The 22,428-nt window shown below is 41.1% G+C and overlaps 1 protein-coding gene across 15 annotated transcripts in view; it reads left to right on the plus strand.

Annotated features, from left to right (window-relative positions):
* The window catches only part of GPR65 (G protein-coupled receptor 65), a 127,051-nt gene that overhangs the window by 13,000 nt on the left and 91,623 nt on the right, over window positions 1–22,428 (plus strand). For 10 of the 15 annotated variants that reach the window (XR_006203993.1, XR_006203995.1, XR_006203991.1 and 7 more), the window contains one exon: window positions 528–603. Coding sequence is in view for 8 of the 15 variants with exons in the window: in XM_042944004.1 (XP_042799938.1) it covers window positions 528–603 (76 nt within the window). In the remaining 7 variants the exon portion in view is untranslated. The other 5 variants (XM_042944001.1, XM_042944000.1, XM_042944002.1 and 2 more) reach the window with 4 other exon arrangements.

Below are 22,428 nucleotides of genomic sequence, written 5' to 3' on the forward strand. Positions count from 1 at the left end.
ATGTAGACCATCCTCTCCTATGTCACACATTCCCATAACTCATCTTTTCTTTTTTTCTTCTTTCTTTTCTTCCTTTCTTTTTTTTTTTGGACCTCTCTTGGAGTACTACTTACCCATTTTTGCCATTGTATCATGGTGATCCCTGAACATGCCTTTCTCTTTCACTAGGTGATGAGCTTCTCGCATGCTATAGCCAGGTCCTAAATCACTCCCAGCACAGTGTCCTAAGAATGTAATAGATGTATGTGTTGACAGACTAAATGAATGAGTGAGTGATTACATGAAAGTCTAGCACGTATTCTATTAAATAAAACACACCGGATATCAGTATACATTGTAATTAAGATGCGAAGAGGAGAGTGAGTCATGAAAATTAAACTACCATAAGTAAGAAACAAAAACAGCTTTTAAACTATTTAGGAGACTGTCTTTGGTCAAACTTGAATAATGAACATCCTTCTTATTAAGATGCTGCTTCCTCATTGTTTTATGTTGAAACACAAGTGTAATTTCCTGTCCCTTCACAGTGTTGGTTTCTCATCTTGGTGCAAGCAGATTTATCTGGCTCCTCGGTCGACAAAATCATCTCCTCAAGAAACATGGGTAAGTGTAAGATTTAACAATAAAATAATATTTTTAAGTAGATAACGACTTAGGCACGGTTGTCAGTAATGCTCACAACCTTTTACCAAGTTTAGGCTACAGAAATGCAATAAAGCAGAACTTTATAAGACAAAGAGAAATGAGGCTGCCACATGGTTCCCCCACTTCTGAGCAGTGGTTAAAGGGTGTCAGAACTGACATTTAGAAATAGTTAGGTAAACCTATTGATACACAAAAGAGGAATATTTATGCTGCATTCCCTTTCAGGAAACATCATATTGGCAAACTGAATTAAGAGGCTGTGAGGAAATCTACCAGCTCCCAGCTATAGATCTACCCATTTCCTCATTAGTACAATGGTCTCATGATACCTTTTATATCATCAGAAATAATGTGAAATTTGGAAATAGTATTTCTAGTATTAATAAATATTAAGTAATAATGCTTACTTAATAAGTGACCATCAGTGTCTGAGACATAGTAGTCGTAATAAGTAGCTAGTAAACTGATCAAGGAAGGCAAGTATTTCCTATAACCTGTAGGAAAACATTTTATCTTTTGATGATTGTCATCAATGATTTGTACTATTTGAGGAGCTGGTTAATAACAGATATATTTTAATGCACTGGGGATTATCTTTTTTTGGGATTTGTCAAAATTAGCAACTTGCCCACATTTCTCAGCAGTGGTTCTAAAAACAATTTTGTCATAATTTTATTAAAAGCAGTAAAAATAATGTCTGAAAAAAATGTACGAATGGTGAGAATTATGTATTCCATTAAAATCTCAGAAGCAAAAAACCCTCAGATTCGCACAAATTAATTTAACAACTATTATCTACAGAGCTTGGTATCATATGTGAAATGTCACTGTACAATGGATGGATAGAGGAGGAAGGGGCACCCCTCGATCTCTCAATCCTGGTCCCAAGGAGGGATATCTTCGTGGTTGAGGTGTTCTCCCCAGACATGTGAGCCTGGTGATAGATGGGACACTGTGTAGCATCAGAGTTCCATCCTAGTAGCTTATTCAGCTTTTTGTGTATCTCAGACTTTTTTCTCGTATCATTTTCCTTCTTCACTTTCATCCTTTAAAGGTCTTCTTAATGAAGATTTTGGGGGTAAATTTCGTCAGTAGTAGTTTATTATCATCATCATCATCATTATTATTATTATTATGTGTGTGTGTGAGAGAGAGAGAGATTGGAGCAGAGGGAGAAAGAAAGATACTAAGCAGGTTTCACTCCCAGCACGGAGCCCAACACGGGTTCAGGGATCATGACCTGACCTGAAATCAAGAGTCAGATGCTCAACCGACTGAGTCACCCAGGCACCCCAACTGGTAATTTATCTTAAATTGTCCTTAATTTTGCCCTGGTTTTGAAATTTAGTTCTGTCAGATATTTAATTATAGGATTACATACATTTTCATAGCCGTTTGGAACTATCAACCCACTGTCTCCTGGTTTCTGTTACTACTTCTGTGAAGTCCTTTGTCTCTGTAAATTTTACTCTTTGTAGGTGCACCATTTTTTCTCTCTGGCCTTCTGTCTCTTACTCTTGGATCCTCAGCTTCATTGCAGGGTGTCTACATGAATGTAGATTTCCATCTTTGTTTGTTTTTAATCCTATTTGGAATTTGCTGGACTTCATAAATCTGAGGATTCCATCCATGTCCTTCATCAGTTCTAGACAGCTCTCAGTGATTATCTTTTCGAACGTTGCCTCTTTCCTATTTTCTCTCTTCTCCTATCCCTTATGGAATGCCAGTTAAACATATCCTGAACTTTTCACTTTATCTTCCATGTCTCTTTGGTATTTTCCCATATGTTTCACACTGGTAATTTTGTATTATTTCTTTATTTTTTTAATGTCTATTTATTTATTTATTTTGAGAGAGAGAGAGGACACAAGTGAGAGAGGGGAGAGAGAGAAGGAGAGAGAGAATACCAAGCAGGCTCCACGCAGAGCCCAACATGGGGCTCGATCCCACAAACCTTGAAAATCATGGCCGGAGCTGAAATCAAGAGTCAGAGGCTTAATTGAGCCACCCAGGCTCCCCCTGTATTATTTCTTTAGATCTATCTTGCAGTACATTAATTTTTTTATTCAGCTGAAGCTAATCCCCGTATTAATTTTTTAAGTTAAATTATTACATTTTTCATTTCTGGAAAGCCTTTCCCAGTCGCTCCAAAAATATGCCTACCCGTCTTTTGAAGTCTCTTCCTCCCTACTCATGTGTTCAAATTCCTTTCTTTATTTCTTATTAAACACACTTGTTTTGTGTTGTGTATCTATTAATTTGTTAATAGATTTGTAAATTGATTGTATAATCTATCTCTTAAGGTTTTGTGGATCTGCTACTCATCTTTCTCATTTTTGTTGAATCTCAAACATAGTGGTCAAATGTGTGTGTGTGCGCGCACGTGTGTGTTTTAATGAGCTCATATTTGTTAGAACTCTATCTGTGAGAATTCTTTTTTTTTATTTAATGTTTTTATTGAAGTATAACGGACACACAATGTTCCGTTAGTTTCAGGTGGACAAAATGGTGACTCAGTAGCTCCGTACGTGATTCTGTGCTCACCGCAAATGTAGCTACCATCCGTCACCACCACACAGCCCTGACTATACACGAAACCACTGACTATATTTGCTAAGCTGTACCTTTCATCCCCCACGACTCCTTCATTCCATGACTAGAAGCCGGTGCCTTCCTTTCCCCTTCACCCAGTTTGCTCATCATCCTGCCCCTGCCCTCTGGCAACCATCCATTTGTTCTGGGAGAATTCCTCACAGAGAAGCCTAGGCTGAGCTTTCCTCAAGGGACAATTTGTATGTACTCTTCCAGGTGCCTAGAATATTCGTTTTTTCATATAGCAATTTTTTTTTTGGTGAATTCCTTTTCATATTGTTTAAATTATTTATTGTTTTGGCTTCTATGAATTACTTTTTACATATGAGATAAGAAGTAAAATCCTGTCAGTTCTCAGGAAGGCCTCTGTGCTCCATCTGAAGGTAATACAGTTGTTGGTTGGTTGTCAGGATTCTTTATATCTCATCTCACACAGCCTTTGATTCCACTTTTTAACTTTATAATTGCAGTGTAGTATACATGCAGAAAAATACACACGTCCTGAGTGTACAGCTGGATGAATTGAGTGTCTGCAAACTGAACTTGTTCACGGAATCAACACTCATATCAAAAGCCAAAACGTTACAAATTCTCAGAAGGCCCCCTCGTGCCCTCTTCCAGTCATTACTCGGCCCCTCCCCCAAGATAACCAGCACCTGATTTTTTTTTCTGACAAATGTTTAATATGACCCTCTGTAACCAAAACAAACCAGAGTTTTTCCACCTAATGTGCAGCAAGTCAGTTAAAACTGTCACGGAGCTTTTGAAGTGAAGAAAGGTAGGCCGTTTATTGGTGTGGTGCCAGCCAGGAAAATGGGGAGCTAACCCTCCTCAGTCCTGAACTCCCCAGTGTCTTGCAGGTGAGAGGTTTGAAGGGCAAAATTTGGGACAAGGGTCTCCTGAGGAAGTGGACATTCATGAGTAGAGGACCGTGAGGTCATGTTAGCAGGGGTCTCTTGAGAGGCTGGACGCTGTTGAGTGGGGGCCCGTGAAGCCATGCCCGTGAAGCAGAGGTCTCCTGAGAAGGCAAACATTCAGTGGGGGCCCCTGAAGTCAGAGGAGGTCTCCTGAGAAGGTGAGCACTGTTGAGTGGGGCTTATGAGGTCTTATCATCAGAGGTCTGAGAAGGTAGACACCATTCAGTAGAGGCCCATGAGGTCATGTTATCAGAGGTCTCCTGAGAAGGTGGACACTGCTGACTACAGGCCCATGAGGTCACGTTAACAGGTGCTCTGATCCTGCTCTGATCCTGGTCCCCACCAAAGGTCTTTTCCATCTCAAGAGATTTAAATTCTGAAAAATATCTTTATGCTTTCTGTTAGAGATTGCATTAGGTACATTTGGGAATTCTATCTTTAAGGTAGTGCTGATTAACTACTCGCAAGCTAGTGGGGTTGCGTTCGTTCCCTTGCTGGTCCAGCTGTGCCTGCAGGTGGTATGATATCTAGTGTTCCTTCTTGCATCTGAACTGACGAGATAGATGCCGCCTTCAACTCCATATGACTGTTTGCAACAATACAGACATATCATGCTGCATAGGTCTCTATCTCACAATCGGTCTGATGTTCAGTTTCTTTGCTGCCACATTATGAGTGGGGAAAGACAATTAATTTCAACTTTGAAATAATTCACAGAGGATTCCGGAAGTGAAAAATAGACTCTTTGAAACTCAGCCTCATGACTCTTAAGAACTGGGAGATTCTTTTGAGTGTGGTAGCGGAATATTTGCTCCTTTTAGTCATCTTTTCTCAAATCAAGTGCAGTAAAAATAAAAGCCTGTCTGAGTGAATCTGCTACGTTATCCGTTATAGAAAAGAAACCCTTGAAATCTGTGGGCACATAACAACACATTGTCACTAAGTGTGAGGACATGATGTAAGGTGATTTTCACAAGTTTATTTGAAGCCTGTGTAGTCTAATAGACAATGTGAAAGTGATGTTTTCTAGAAGACATGTGGTTACTTTCTATCTAATTTACAGAAATGATTTTTCACAAATTATTTTCTTTAATTAGATCTGTTTTTATGGCTAAAAGACTTGTCCTAATCTATCAGTGCTAGAAACTTCAATAGAAAATAGAAAATATTCTTCTTTCTCACCAAAGCTGGTCTGCATTGCTGCAAAAATACCTCAAATTTCTAAGGTATTTTTTTTTAAGTTTATTTATTTATTTGGAGAGATAGCGAATGGGGGAGGAGCAGAGAGAGAGAAAGAGAGAAAGAGAGAAAGAGAGAGAGAGAGAGAGAGAGAGAGAGAGAGAGAGAGAGAATCCCAAGCAGGCTCCACATTGTCAGTGCAGAGCCCAATGCCGGGCTGGAACTCACAAATCCGAGATCATGACCTGAGCCAAAATCAAGAGTCAGGCACTTAACCGACTGAGCCATCCAGGTGCCCTCTAAGGCATTTTTATGTAAAAAGTAGAAGGCAAAATAGTTAAGAGTCAAGAGGCTTTATTTAGCATTCCAACCTAGGATTATAGCCAAGTTGTACGAAAGATTGGATAGGTATTCGGGGGCTAATTAGTTAATGTGTGGCTCAATTTTAATAAATAGCACAGAATTGTAGTAAAAGATAAATTGTAACAAACATGCATGCCATTTAATGTGGTGCCCAGCACATAGGAAGCCTTTAATAAGTGGACCACTACTCCGATTTCGGACAAGCATGGATTAACTTTACCTAGTTTTTAATCAGTGAGTACATATTCTTTTGTGCCTGCCTTTTTCTATCACTCTGCATTGTGTTTCTGAGCTTCAGCTGTGTTATTGGACACAGCAATGATGTGTTCATTTTCACCGATGTATAGATTTCAATTATGTTACTATGCCACAATTTACTTAGTGGCCATTCCACTGGGGGATGTTACAAATAACGCTACTGTGGATATCCTCATTCTACCACGTGCCTTTTGGTAAACATACGTATGTATTTCTGTTGACCATACACCTAGAAGAGCAATCGCCGAACCGTATATAAGTGTGGTATATACACAAGTGCCAAAGCAGTTTTCCAACCAACAGGACAGAAGAGTCCCAGGAGCTCTAATTCTCACCACAGTATTGTTGCCTTCTGTCTCTTTCATTTTATTTATTTTGGTGGGTTCCTAGTTGTACCTCCTTGAGGTTTTAGTTTGTATTTCCTTGATGACTGATAAAGGTGAGCGCATAGGTCTGGTGCTAGTTCATGGCTGGCCTGCAGTTTACAGGACCAAACTAATAGTGTAGACTCAGGGGCGCCTGGGTGGCTTAGTCGGTTAGGCATCCATCTCTTGGTTTCCGCTCAGGTCATCGTCTCACGGTTCGTGAGTTCGAGCCCCCGTCAGGGTCTACACTGTTGGTGGTGAGGGGCCTGCTGGGGTTCTTTCTCTCTCTCTCCCTGTCTCTCTCTCTCTCCCCCTCCCCTGCTCGTGCTCTCTCTCTCTCTCTCTCTCTCTCTCTCTCCCTCAAAATAAATAAACATTTTTTTAAAACCTTATTAAAAAAAAAATAGTGTAGACTCAGGCCCCATTCCCAAGTGCGGACCAGCCGGAGGCCGTGAATCCTCAGGGATTCTCCATCATAGCCCCACAGAGAAACAAAGCTGAGACAGCAAACTTGCCAACTTTCTCTGCTGTCTGAAGATGGCTGTCCGGTTTGTTATTTTATTTTGTTTATTTTCTAGTTCATCCTCTGCCTGTGGGCAGCGGCTCCTGGACTCCAACCTGCGTGGGGTGGCGGAGGGCCACTTCCTGCCTGTGTGGGTTGGGGCTGTGTCTCTAGCTCCCCTGCATTCAGAGGCCCTAGTTAGTTCTTCTGATCCAAATATGCCTCCTGGACATTCAGAGTTTTCTGCTCGCTCACCTTCCCGATCTCAGCTCCCACTTTCTTTTTTTCCATCACAATTTTCTTTTTCTCTCTGGAAGTTTCACCTATTGATTTAAAAGGTGGTTTTTTTTCACATTGTGTTCATATTTCTAGGTGTGGGAAAACAATGAGATTTCGGGAAATTTAGTTCTCCACTTTCTTTTAAGAGTGCTGTATAAAGATGTACTCTGCATATGTTTATTCTGCTAGCAGAACCCTTGTGGCTTGTGGTGACAAGGCCTCTGTTGTGCTCAGGGCTCACTGACACTTGGAAAGGGGGACTTTGGGTCTTATCGAGGCCCCACAGCACACAACAAGAAGGCAAATCTTCCGAAGCTCCCCATCACATAAATCATCCAAAGCAGCAACAGGCCTCACTAGCAAAGGCACTTCTCTACTCCACTGTGAAGACAAGAATGGAGTCTGTGTTCCTTTGTGAATCTATAACATCAGGCCTTTAAAAAGAAACTAGCTAATAAACAATCGGGTAAAAAGGCAGACAGTGATGATGCCAAGATGTTACCCAGAATTAAGAACATTCTGCCCTCTCTCTCACAAAAGTACGAGGAAGATAAAGTGCCCACCAAAGGAAGCAAAGGGAAAAACATAAGAGGCAGCATGGTTTAATTATTTATGAAGTTTTAGCAAGTTGCTATATTTTAAAATGTTTCACTTTATTAAATTTCTCGTGACAACATATTCTTGGCCAACAAGCTGATATTGAAGGTGCTTTATACCTAGATTGCATGCAAAACTCAACATTTGAAATCATATAACTATACAGTTTATCATACAACTCCAAAGCATTTACTGATTTCAAGCAAATCATTAAATTTCCATCTTTTTTATTAGTTCCTAAAATGACTTTTTAACGTTAGTCTTGTGATCATGTCCAGTGAGAAATAGCATTCCCCCTAATCTGTCACCCTGTGGATAATTCTTATTGGAAATAGAAAAAATTTCTCAGCTTGATTTCCTTCACTGCGGTCAATTAAATAATTCCCCTTTTTAAATGCCTTCATTGTAATTTAATACGTTTTTGCTACCTGCAAGCAGTGAAAAAAAAGAGGATTATTTCAAAATCGTGTTATACCCAGTAAACATCTTAAACTATTCTAGTTCATCTTTCATTACAGAAACAAAGGCATTTAAAAAGAGATGTCAGTCTCTGTGAAAACAAAGCCTTCTGTATGCACACGTGCACCGATCTCCTCTGAGTTTTGCCAAGAAAAACAAGTTGGAGACCACACTCTGTGGACACCGAGGGATGACCCAGTTGATTGCTGGGGGTTCTTCATCAGCATTCTGTGATAACAAGAACGTGGACTCCTTCTCATTAAGATCCGTGACCATTTGCGCTAACTGCCAGGAGGCTGGATTCTGACTTCCAACCACTGGTATCTTTGTGAAAATCAGTCTACATCCACCCTTTAAAAGCACTAACGAATTAATCAGAACTTTGGAAAGCAAAGAAGAATTGAGAAATTTTAGTAAAAGAACGAGATGTTAAAAACAAACTAGAAGGAGGCAAGGCTTCGCCTTGCTACTGACCTTCTCAGACCAAATGCAACTGCTGCCTTAAAACGAAAAGCAAAACAAAACAAACAAAACAAAAATGAACAGCACATGCCTTGAAGAACAGCACTACTTCGATCACTATTTATTTCCAGTTATTTACATCTTTGTGGTTATAGCCAGTGTTCCAGCCAATATTGGGTCTCTGTGTGTGTCTTTTCTGCAAGCAAAGAAGGAAAATGAATTAGGAATTTACCTCTTCAGTTTATCACTATCAGATCTGCTCTACACATCAACTCTCCCTCTATGGATTGATTACACTTGGAATAACGACAACTGGACGTTCTCCCATGCTCTGTGCAAAGGGAATGCTTTCTTCATGTACATGAACTTTTACAGCAGCACAGCATTCCTCACCTGCATCGCCGTTGACCGGTATTTAGCAGTTGTCCACCCTTTGAGGTTTTCTTTTCTAAGGACAAGAAGATCTGCCTTCATGGTCAGCCTGTCCATCTGGGTGTTGGAAACCATGTTCAACGGTATCATTCTGTGGAAAGATGAAACGACTATAGAATACTGTGAGGCCAAAAAGTCTAATTTTACTTTATGCTATGACAAATACCCCTTGGAGAAATGGCAAATCAATTTGAACTTGTTTAGGACGTGTACAGGCTATGCAATACCTTTGGTCATTATAATGATTTGCAACCAGAAAGTCTACCAAGCTGTGCAGCATAATCAAGCCACGGAAAACAACGAAAAGAAGAGAATCATAAAACTACTTATTAGCATCACGTTGACTTTCGTCCTGTGTTTCACTCCCTTTCATGTGATGCTGCTGATTCGCAGCGTTTTAGAGCATGATGTGAACCCTGATAAACATATATTTGACCACAACAAGTCCGGGAATCCAACTTACACAATGTATAGAATCACGGTGGCACTAACAAGTTTAAATTGTGTTGCTGATCCAATTCTGTACTGTTTTGTAACTGAAACAGGAAGAGCTGATATGTGGAATATATTAAAATTCTGTACTGGGAAGCTTAATAACTCACAAGGGCAAAGAAAAAGCATACTTTCTATGTCTACCAGAGACACCGTGGAATTAGACATCCTGGAATAGAAGTGAAGACTTTTTCTTTTTTTTTAAGGTACACAGTATCATATCATCAAGTTTACATTTTGAAGAGGAAATGTAGCATGGGGGGAGTAGGTGTTCCAATTGAATATTCTAATCTTCAATGGAAATCTTTTAGAAGATTTTTTTTAATGAGTATTAAACAAAATTTAATATTATCCTAGTGACTCAGGATCGTTATTATTGATGGCAATTGATTTTTTTTTAAATATATGCTATAACCTTTCAGAGGTCAGTAAGATGTGTGGAACTCTATGTCCTTAAATCAGTGAGCTTTGTGTCTGCTTTTCATGATTTTTCTCAGTCATTCTATGGATTTCAGACCATCAACTATCCTTTTTCCCAACTGTATGTACCTGTCTCCAACAACCCCAACTACTAAATACTGCTTCTAACCTTCTCATTAGTTAACAAATATTTATTGAGCTCTTTTTATACTAGGCTTTGTGTTAAGTATTGGGGTTACAGAAGAAATGGTCTCATGAAGTCTTAGGAAGTTTGCATCAACTTGGAAACCTAGTCATTAAGACTGTAAGACTTTTGATAAACAAAAAGCAAATGGGCTCTGAACAAGAGTCTGAAGGCCTCTTCTGTGATGTAAATCTATGAGCTCTGTGAAAGCTCTTTCAGCTGCTCAGAGACCTTCTTTACTCCTTTAAAATGATAGTTTTTAAAAAGTTTACAGTTAAGTACAACATACTTGAAATTATCAGAAGTTTAATGTCTAGATGAAAAGACCTATTATAGACAACAAAGAAACTTATTGCATTAAATCTTACATTCAGGGACTTCTTTTTGGACTTTGAATAGAGAATCTTGATACAATGTATTCTTTTATATTTGTATTTTCTCATTGTGGACATCACTCTGCCTAATTTTAAGTAAGCATTCATTAGGTAAACAATTTTATGAACCAAAGTATTTTTTTTTAAAGATTTTTTTTTATCAGACACTTCCCCTTCTCTCCTCTCTCCTTCTCTTCTTTCTCTTCCCTCTCTGCTTCCGATCTATCCTTCTACTCCTCCTCCCTGCAAAATGATCTGATTACAAATGTTTTGGTACCATTTGATGCCCTCACATTACCTGTTAACAACAACAACAACAACAACAATAAAAACCCGACTAATATCTTTTCAGTAATGAGGTTGTAGACACACACTAATAAATCAGTGAGTGCACATACTGTCTACATTTTCTATTAAAGTTTTCAGTGATGGTTCAGGTACACAAGAGAAAGCCATCTTGCTCTGAGGCTGTTTGCGTACTCTCTGTTCTTTGCATTTTTCTGATCATAAAGTCTCTGGAGAATTAGTAGATTCTGTCTGGTCATGCTGAGATACACTTACATATGCCTAAAAGCTAAAGATCCACCACTAAAATGAAGAGTAATTAAAAGAGTTTCGACTGTTAATTAACTATTGGTAAATTATTGGCAGCCTGTAACGTGAATACTTGTAAAAGTAAGAGATCCAGAAACAATGTTGCCCGCATCTGGAAACTCAAATGCCAATTAAGTGTCTTGTCCAAGATCACACAGTTAGGTTGGAAGCAGGGCCAGGCTTGAACCCCAAGATCTTGACTTCCCTCTAGAGTTGCTTTTCCTCCTTTATATTTGTTGGTTTGTTTGTTCTTAACACTTCGACCATTTCTTTCTGTAGGGATGCAAAAGATATATATGCATGAAGAGTTATTCGGGAGAGTCATTGGACTTATATCAGAATAAGGGAAAAAAGGAGAGTTGTTTTATTAATGAATACCTCTGGCAATATAATCAGTTACATGGATAGTAGCTAAGATGATCTGTTACGAAGAGCTGGTCAGGACTTTCCCTCAGTTGGCTATATAAAGAGATGCGGCGAATACAAATCCGTGGCACCCTTAATAAGAATGTTCTACTTAATGATTAGCAACAGAAATCATTGATTTAGAATGTTGTAGGGTAAGTTAAAAATGAACCAAGCTGCCAAAATCTTCGAGCAGCCTATCCATCCTGTCAGAGCAGGCCAGTCTCGGAGAGCCCATGGTTGGGGGATGTTCTCCTGGTTTCAGGGCAAAGCACTCTAGACAGGATCTCCAATCACCTACAGTCCCAACATTGGAAAGTTAACCCTTCAGTTTTGAAAAGCTTTTTAAATTCCTAATTACAGTCCTCCATTGAACGGAAAGTCTGGAAGGAGAAAGACCTTGTCACTATTATCTTCCTGGGACTTTGTTGGCAGAAGACCCAGATTGGAATGCCACCCATCATCCACTTACGAACTGTTTGACCTTAAAGAATTTTCATGCTCTCCCTAAGGCTCAGTCTCTGTAGACTGCGGGGGGCGATAGTAACACTTGCTTTTGACAAGTAGGCATGAAAAACACTTTGTAAAACTGTGATGAGATCTCTAAATGTTCATTATTACTAGTTATTCTCATCTTTGTCAAGATATGTGGACAGCTACCCAGTGATGAGGGAGCATAAGGCAAGCTGACACCCTGCAAACAACCCCTCCTGCCCCGCTCCCGACCACCCTGCCCCCCCTCATCCTACCCCCCAGCCCAACCCACACCCCCTAAGTCACCTCCAAGCCCCACCCCCAAGTGGGATATGCCTGATATTCCTCAGGAACTCCCAGCTACCCAAGAACAAAGGAAAGGAAAGAAAACAGATGGTTAACAGAGATCACAGTCCTGCAGGACATAAGTCTCCATCAGTTTACAAGTATCTTAGTAAATTACAAGCAAAAAGGGCAATCTTATCCATAGCCTAATCTCCAGAAACCTATAGACTCGGTTTCCTGGAGCCCCAACATCACCCCTCCATAGTGATAATGGGGGACAAAGGCAAGAAGGAAATGGTAGGTAAAGTTAAATTTCTTTCTAACCTTCAGCCCATTGGCAAATACTTGAGGCAGGGGGAGTATAACATTTCTCCAGGAACCCCCTACCGTTTTAATAGTAATGATTTGCTAGAAGGAAAAACAACCTTCACTTGACAATAACTAGGCCTCCAGTGTCCTGTGAGTCTTCTTTAGCATATGAAAATCCCTGTGGAAACTTCCTCTTGCCTTTACCTCCCCAGACTCCGTGGTATATAACCATTCATTCTTCACAACCCCAGCACAGCTCTTCTGCCCATGGGTCCTGTCCTCGTGCTCTAATAAAACCACCTTTTTTGCACCCAAAACACCTCAAGAATTCTCTCCTGGCCATCAGCTCTGAACCCCCATCACTCCAAAACCCTGTCACCGAGAGACAGAAGAGTTCTTAGGACACTGGGGCAGGAATGTAGCAAGGTGAGCTGACCAGGGCTGGCTGCAGCACACCCTTGCCCTCTTTACTTCTTCCGGGTGGCGAAGCACATCCGTTAAGGTAACTTAAGGGTCTCCGTTGTTCCTGGCTCTGTGGCACATTCTCAACAGCGCCTGCTCCTGGCACTTCACAATTCTGTGACGTCACCATGAACAGATGGGCAGGTGTCCGTCTTTAATTGGTTTAAGTTTCTCCCTTTTCATTTCCTTATTCAGGATGTTATTTTTTATTTTCATGAACTCTAAAGTTAGACATCTGAGACAGGCCAGTGAGCAAACTGAGCACAGGTTTTTAAAACCTCCATTCCTACCTAGTCTGAAGAAGCTTTGTGGGTGAAGGAGAAGTTAAAAGATACCAAAAATAACCACCTCATTTGGATCAAATGATACAGCATCATCTGCTTAGGGGCAACCTTGGCAAATCTGCTTCCCCAACATCATTTATTCCATTTCCTCTTGGCAATTTAAGCCATAAATTCTCCTAAAGATGTTATATTTCCATTCTTTAATGTTATGATCAGATAAACAATTATTTACCAATTACCTCCATTGACCTTGCAAACTTATTCATTTTGAATTACACAACACCAGTTTTAATTGTTGTAATGTTTATTTATTTTTGAGAGAAAGACACAGAGCAAGCGGGGGAGGGGCAGAGAGAGAGGGAGACACAGATTCTGAAGCAGGCTCCAGGCTCTGAGACGTCAGCACAGAGCCCGACGCGGGGCTCACATCCACGGACCGTGAGATCATGACCTGAGTCAAAGTCAGTGCTTAACCGACTGAACCACCCAGGCACCCCTACACAATGCCAACTTTAAAATAGAATCTGTGATGCATGGCATGGTGGCATTTCTTTTTCCAACGCATCTGTCTTGCCCTGGGCTTCTTTTAGTCCAGCCACCACTGCCATCAATCTGTCATTTTTGCATGGGCCCCTGTTCTTGGCTGGCTAACCCGGTCCACAGGTTGCTATGGAAGCACAACAGCTACAACAACACCCTGACTCAAGAAGGCCTCTGTGATAATAGACGTCTTTGTCTAGGTCCATTGGAGAACACTGCCATGCATCAATAGGCTGTTCCTCCAACAGACACACGCACATACAAATAACACATATTCACACACCCAACAACCTGCCCCATCTCACAAAAACAAACAAACAAAAATTCCTGGGATCTTTCAGCACATGTTTGTACTATTATGTAAGATGTCTAATACCAACTAGGAGAACATGTATTACCTCTTTAATTTCTGAAATGATGTGCCACGTGGGTGTTTTCATTTTCTTTTTACTAGATCAGCAGTCAAGGGGTCATTGTTAAGATTCTGCCTATCTCTACTCCCTTCTTTTTCCCTCAGCCAGAAGTTGCAGCCAAAGACTATTCTGGAAAATAGTACTCTGGAAAAACCCAGTTCTGACTGAGTTGTTTTATTTACGTCTTCTGGGCAGAAACCGATGGGGAAGAATAACTGATGGGGAAGAAAGCAGGAACAGGGCACCTGGGTGGCTCAGTCGGATAAACGTCCAGCTTCAGCTCAGGTCATGATCTCACAGTTGGTGAGTTTGAGCCCCCCACTGGGCTCTGTGCTGACAGCTCAGAGCCTGGACCCTGCTTCAGATTCTGTGTCTCCCTCTCTCTGCCCCTCCCCTGCTCACACACACTCTGTCTCTCTCTCTCAAAAATAAATAAACATTAAAAAAAATTTTTTAATAAATAGATAAAAGAAAGCAGGAACATCCTGTTTTGTTCTTTGTTTATAAAATAAACACCTGACTGGTTTCAACTTAAAAAAAAAAAATGACCATTCGTTTCTTTTATTTTTTTTGGCCTCTCATACAGCTTAAAGATGGAGCACAAGGTGATTAAGTTCATGTTATTTAGTTGCATTCGCCGAACGCCCCTTGTTTGCAGGAACAAGCTGACAATGGCAAAATTGGGTCAAACTTGGTTGAGGGGGAGCTATGTGGGAGTTCGGATTCCTTCTCCTCCAAAGATCCTTTTCTTGCTACATCTTGTGTTGCTGGCCAAGACAAATCCCACAGAGGACTTGCCTGTGGCCACTAGGTGTCGATCATGTTCTAGTTAGAACCTTGTATGTTGTTCTGGGCTGACCGCCACTCCCAAAGAGCAGAGTACCATAATGTGACGGTTTTTCTATCCAAGACACAAGACATATCCCCTATAAATTGGAAATGAAGGGGGGAAATGTTGAAATTCAGTTCGCATGACTTGTTTCTGTGCTTCCTGGAAAGCTCAGTAATCATCAGATAATTTCACTTGGTTTAAACTCCACATATTTTTTTTTTCCAGCTGCTCAAAATTGCTCACCCTACATGTAAGAGAACACAGGCTACGCTGTGTAATTACTGCAGGGTTGTGGGTATAACGTGGATGACTTATTTAGTTGTCTTACCCGTGTAAGAAAATCCTGGCCACCCTTCACATACATAGGCATGTAACACATTTGAGACATCAGAAGTTTGCAGTTCTGTCTACTATGATAAAATTATTATCTAGGAAATTCAAGAGGTAATTCAATATCTGTATGACTTTTAATTTCAAATTTATTGTTGTGATATCTCAGCACTAAAAATATATCTGTTGTTTTGAATCGTTTACATCTGTACCTCCCCAAAGATAAGTAAGGCAGTCATAACTTAACGGCGTTTACATATCATTAAACACATAATGGCTTCTAATCTGTTTTTCTTCTGCCTATAATTTTCTTAAGCCCTTTATGAAACACCAGTGAATCTTTACACATTTAGAAAATAGGTTATGATTTCTCAAATAATGTCACAATTATGTGTTCCGAAAGCAAGCCAATAAAAAAACAAGCTAGGGAAGACTCCGTATTGTTCGCCGCAAGCTCTGAGAATAAAAATATAAATTTTGTTATTGAGGAAATGTGTGCTCCATTAATTTCAAATCAAATACAACCAAGAAATCTTGCTCTACAATGATGTGACTTGCCGGTGCTATGAAAAATATTAACGTGAGTTCCTGGCATTTCATTGATCCCCCTCGGGTATGTAATTGAACTTGTAAACATCCTTCCAAAAGAATCCTGTTCAAAATTATTGTACAATTTATGGTGTTGGCTCCAAGACTATTGACACTTACTAACAAATGGATGAACTTGGAAACCCTGATTTCATTTCACAGTTAATTATATCACATCAAAGGATTGAAATAATGGACTAAAAAGTGCCTCTGTAGAAATGCCACAGAGAGGTGTACCATGAATCTTTGCAAGGACGCACGTGAGGGCCAGATCGATTAGGCTCTATCAGTGTTTTTCAATATATATACCTAAAAAGTATGCTCTCATGCCATTCACCCATTCATGGAGATGACACTTGCTGATGCTAAGGAAAGCCATTTTAAGTCTTCAGGGCAATGCCTTTGGTGCATCACTGGCAGTTCATCCAAGAAGGGAAAGTGTGATATCTGTGTTCAAAGGGACTGTGGGAAAGGAAGACCTACTTACTTCATTGTAACACTTGCCCAGTCTTCCTCGGATTAAAGGATTGCCAAGGCAAAGCAGGGTCTGAGATAAGCGGAGATTCTCCTTCTTGCTCTACAAATCTTGTTCTGACCCCTAAAAGGACTACTATTAAGGGTGTTCTCACTAGTAATCAGAATTGTTTGTTGAGTGAATAAATGATAAGTTAGTTAATGGAGTGAACTAAGAATGGTACAATTTCTTACTTTGTCCTAGCCCTAGAGTTCAGTATCTGAAACCCTTGTAACAATTTGGATTTTGGTTGAAGATTTTCAAGATTATATGGGAAAGTAAGTTTGAAGAGAGAGAGTGTCCTTTTTAGAAAGCCTTAATTAACATTTTTTACATTTGTTAAAGTAAAACAGATACAGATATTATCAATGACATATTATTCATCTTAAATCCATAAAAACAGGTCGTGTCATGTTGATTTCCATCTATCATTCCTTACTTATAAGAAATTTTATGATGTTCATTCCCCAAATCTTTGGTAAGATGTTAGAAAATTGACTTGATCGGGGCGCCTGGGTGGCTTGGTTGGTTAAGCGTCCGACTTCGGCTCAGGTCATGATCTCACGGTCCGTGAGTTCGAGCCCCGCGTCGGGCTCTGTGCTGACAGCTCAGAGCCTGGAGCCTGTTTCAGATTCTCTGTCTCCCTCTCTCTCTGCCCCTCCCCTGTTCATGCTCTGTCTCTCTCTGTCTCAAAAATAAATAAATGTTAAAAAAAATTTAAAAAAAAAAGAAAGAAAAGAAAATTGACTTGATCGTATTGCAGACTATTCAATGACATGAGTCTGTTCGTTGATTCAGTGCTAAATATATATGTATATTTATATATAATTTATATATGAATTGCTACCTTTTCTTTAAATGAATTTAATTGCAACTCCCAGCCCAGATACCACCAAGCTATAGGAAATTCCATCTCAGTCATTACTGGGCTGTCCTCCTCTTTCAGGTTCATACCAGAATCAGGGAGGTTCACACCATGCTAAGAAAATAGAGGAGTGGTGTTCGATTTCCAGTCTCTAACAAATCACCACGGATGTTACCTAAGCTGTCATGTTACCAGTGTAACCTCACTGGCTCTTTGCTGCCTCCCTGACTATCCTGGGGCACAGGGCTCATTGACAAGACTGAGTAGAAACCGTCTGACATTCCCTTCAAAATCCATTAGTTCTTGGCTTCAGGAGTGGGCCATGCACCTGAGTTAAGCCAATCAAAGCAGCCCAATGCCCTGGACCAACGATTCAGTGGGTTCAGTGGTGGGCATGTGACCTAACCTGCTCGTAATGCTAGGATAACGGCTCTGGCTTTTGCTCTGGATGATGTGCTAGGCAGTTAAGGTACTGGAATCTCATGGCCATTTTGTGGTTATGAAATATCCATCATGTGGAAGAAAAGAAGAACTCAGGGAATTGCAGAGCACTGGACCTGGGTCCTATGATGTGATGAGCCTCTGCACACTACAGTTACATGAACCAAATAAACCTCCTTGTTCTTTAAATCAATCTGAGTCAGGGTTTTTTCCTTCTTAGAACCCCAAAGGGTCTTACTGGAATGTGGAACGTGGAAGTGAGGGTGCTGTAAGATTGTTGAATAAGCGGGGCTGAAGATGTATAATGGAGAGGGCAATGAGGACATGTCTAGCTGGTGAAGTTACTGGCCATTGTTATTAAATGGTAGCAAAATAATCATTTAAACTGTTTCCTGTTGCAACCTGAGACTCAGAAAATGTCTACCAAGGCTCTCACATCAGGGAATTACCAAAAAAAAAAAAAAAAAAAAAAATCAAGACATTGGAGTCTTTGAGCTTCTTTTTACAGGCTTCAATAAAGTTCTGCAAGAGAAAGGTAAAATAATTCAATTTTTGTAAGACCTTTCCTGATATATTTTCAAATCTAATAAATGCTGCTGCCTTGAGGGGCCCGTTCACTAAAGCGATGTGTTCTCACACTTCAGAAAAAGGGTGAATTTTAGCTAGAAAAAGGAAGTCAGTATTATCTGTGAGTCACTAGTGAGCAGAGTGTCAAAAGCTAGACATTATGGAGAAAGAAACGAATTTTGAAACTCCTCAGGCTTCCTTTTCATATCAAGAACCAAACTAGATGACTTACACTTGGAGTCTCCTATAAGGGAAGTGAGAGCAAGTTATGATATAAACGAAGCTCTTATTATGCAAAAAAATAGAAAAACCTGGCATCCTGACCCCACTGGCCCTGGGGATGAGACAAGGAAAAATTAGAATAAATATGTCAGAGACAAATGTTCAACCTCACAACCTGAGGAGCAGTGGGAACTTCCAGAGTTGGTGAGAGGGAAGAGTCAATGCTAGCAATCTGCTTTCCCCACAGACATCTGCAAGCCTCTGGGAGAAATCCCATATTCATTATGAAGCATATCAGTGTAGTACCCAAATAGAGATTAGCATACAGTTGTGCTGGTTGAGCACTGCACAAGAAATCCATGTCTGAGGGGCACCGTTCATTTCACAGACATTGTGGATTTATACATTTATTATGGCAGCTTTGGAGCATTGGCAGCGAAGTATTCTAACAGAATCAGCATGACTGGAAGAAAAGTGTCTTAAGGAAGATGCATTTTTTTCTGATTGGCATAGAATGCCATATGAGCAGCTTAACCTGGCCTCACCCCTGCCATCACAAGGTCATGTAAGCCTCTTCCACTCCAGAGCCATCATGGGAGGAGCTAGGGTACGTGGAACTTACCTGTAAAACTGAGTGTTTACCCCAAAGTAGCTGAGTTAAACCAGTTAGACAGTTTATGCAGGAAGGGGTCGAGATATTTTTAATTCACAAGCAGAATAACTTTTTGTACCCTGCTACTCAGCAGGTTGGTGTCTCAGAAGGAAGAAGAGACCAGTGAGGCAAAATAAAGCTGCTTTTTTGTGTGTGCACAATTGGGTTTTAGTGTGACCATTGCCTCTCAGATGTCAAAGCTTTGACTGGAGGTGGCCTGCTGGAACAGAGAGAAAGAAGCATACTTTTCTTCTAAAAAATCCTGTCTGCCTATGACCTACCTATGAGCCAGGTTGATTGTACGTCCCATCACTAGAGCAATGATTCTCAAACTTTAATGTTTATAAGAATCATCTGGGAATCTTGGTTCAAAAGATCTTTGTTCAATAATTCTGAGGCAGACACTGAGACACTGCATTTCTAGCAAATTCCCAGGTGATGCTGATGCTGCCAGGCCCTGGGTCCAGGTGTTGAGTTGCACAGTTTTAGAGACTAGAGTCACAGTTCTCAGACTTTTGCATGCAATAGAGTGATGTGGAAGACTTGTTAAAATGGAATGCTGTGTTGCTACAACATTGTGATTTATAATAAGACATCCATAGCTGGTCTTCGACGGGGTTTCTGACACAGAGCTCCTGAAACCCTTGGGATTTCCTAAGTGATAAAAGTCCTAGGGGCATCTCTGTTTCTATTTGGTCTTTGACTCCATCCCTGACATACAGCTCCTGAAAGTCTTATAATTCCTAAGTCATAAGACTGTCTTGCTTTAATGAGATGATTGGGTGGGCTCGTGGATGGGGCATAGATGAGACTGGTCACTGGAGAGAACAAGACATGATTAGAAGTTTAGAATCTTCAGGGGCGCCTGGGTGGCTCAGTCGGTTAGCGTCTGACTCTTGGTTTCGGCTCAGATCACGATCTCAAGGTTCATGGGTTTGAGCCCCGCACTGAGCTCTGTGCTGATGATGCAGAGTCTGCTTGGGATTCTCTCTCTCCCTCTCTGTCTCTGCCCCTCCTCTGCTCAGTCTCCATCTCTCTCTGTTGCTCTCTCTCTTGCTCGCTCAAAACCAAATATTTTTTTAAGTTAGAGTTTTAAGCCTCACCCCCCTTCTCTTGAGAAAAGAAAAGGGTTAAAAATGGAGTGCATGATTGATCATGCTCTACCTGAGGAAAACCCCTTAAAAATCCCCAAAGTTGAGTTGAGGGAGCTTCCAGGTGGGCAAACACATTCACCCTGCAAGGATAGCACACCCAACTCCGCAGGGATGGAAGCTCCTGCACCTGGGACCTTCCCAGACCTTACCCAATGAATCTCTTCACCTGGCTGTCCATCTGTATCTTTTATCACCTCCTTTAATAAACTGGTCCATGTAAGTGTTTCCCAGAGTTCTGTGAGCAGCTCTAGCAGATGAATGGAACCCGAGGAGGGATTATGGGAGCCTGCTTTGTAGTCAGATCAGACAGAAGTTGTGGGTAACCTGAAACCTACCACTTGCAATTGGCATCTGAAGTGGGTGGAAACAGTCGTGGAGAACTGAGCCCTCAACCAGTGGGATCCGACCCTGTCTCCAGGTAGACAGCATCAGAATTGCGTTACATCGCGGGACACCAAGCTCGTGCCGCAGAATTGTTTGTTGTGGAGAAAAATTCCCACACGTGTGGTGACCAGAAGTGTCAGAAGTGGAGTGTTTTGTGTGAGTAGTAAAAAAAGACACGCAAAACACATACTGTAGGGAAAAACTGGGTAGGGTTTTCCTTCACACCCCCATTCCCAGAGCTTCTGATCCGGTAGGGGTGGGGTGGGGCATTTCTGACAAGTTCCCCAGGAACTGATGTAGGCGGGCCATACTTCTGAGAACTCCTGCTCTAATATAATGCAGCCATATCCCAGGCCCTTCTTTATCAATTACCCCTCCCCAGAAAAAAGGTACAAGCTCTCCCACAGTAAGGATACAACTGGCATACAATCCATAGGCAAGGGGTATATTTGTGGGTCCCTTCCAGTCTCGAGTTCAGTCCTAACCTGTGGCTGCTAAGAGGCAGAAATCATCAAGACTCAAAAACCATGACCGAAAAGGTTTCTGGCTATGGTCTCCAACTAGCGGAATTGACAAGAAGCAATTAGACTGAAAGCTGTCAGATTAAGGAAGCTAGACAGTCTTTCCCCTCTCTGGTCTCATGGCATGGTGGTGAGGACACATGTGGGTTCTTTGCCATGCCTTAGCTAGTGGTGTTCACCTGTATCCCCTCCACTAGGTCAAAAGCTGTTTGAGAGCAGAAACCATGTTTTATTCACCTCTGTGTGTCCTTCAAACCAATGCTTAGGTCCCTTCCTGGAAAAGAGCATAGAGCTCTATACATTCTAGATGTAGCAGGAATCATATTTAGAAGATATTAGAGTGATTACACTTTCCATTCCCATATAAGTGATGTTCTCTCAATGCCCTTCCATCATTAAAGCCCAGTTTATTGCCCAGGAAAAAGGAAGGAGTTGTCCAAAAGTCATAGTTCATGAAAGAAAATACTACTCTGTGATGTCTCACTGGACAGAAAGATGAAGCAGATATACCGTCTGATTCTAGAAGAAAGCCATAGGGTAGAGAAAGCTAGAGCAAGAGAGAGGACATGTCCCTGACATCACACCTGGAGAGGTCAATGAAAAAAGTCAGAAACAGAGAGGGTTTCTGCTCCATAGTCTTTTTGGGGACCAGGGAGGGGACCATCTTCAGGGAACTCCCACACCAAAATGGGAAAACAGCAAGAAACGGGAAAATAGACATGGGGCATACCATGCTTATGCAAAAAAAGATACCTGGGGATTGGTAGACTCATGGGGCAGGGGCAAGGAGGGTATTTAAGCATTCTCACATGCTCCTAGAGGTGGGAGGGTACGGAAGAGTGAGGAGGGCCAATGGGTCTACCATGGATCACCACGGGGGAAATGTGATCTCTGTGGCAGAAGCTGCAGGTGGATAACCTAGACCCAGGACAGGATGGAGCAGACTGCTAAGATCTAGAAGATCTGCAGATAGAGTGAGGACACAGGTTAGGGGGAACACTAGACCCCCACTAGGTCAGATCATGAGTCATGTTGACTATCAGGAAGATGCCAGATGGACAGGCAGGACACC

This window comes from Panthera leo, chromosome B3 (assembly GCF_018350215.1).
Source record: "Panthera leo isolate Ple1 chromosome B3, P.leo_Ple1_pat1.1, whole genome shotgun sequence".
NCBI lineage: Eukaryota > Metazoa > Chordata > Mammalia > Carnivora > Felidae > Panthera > Panthera leo.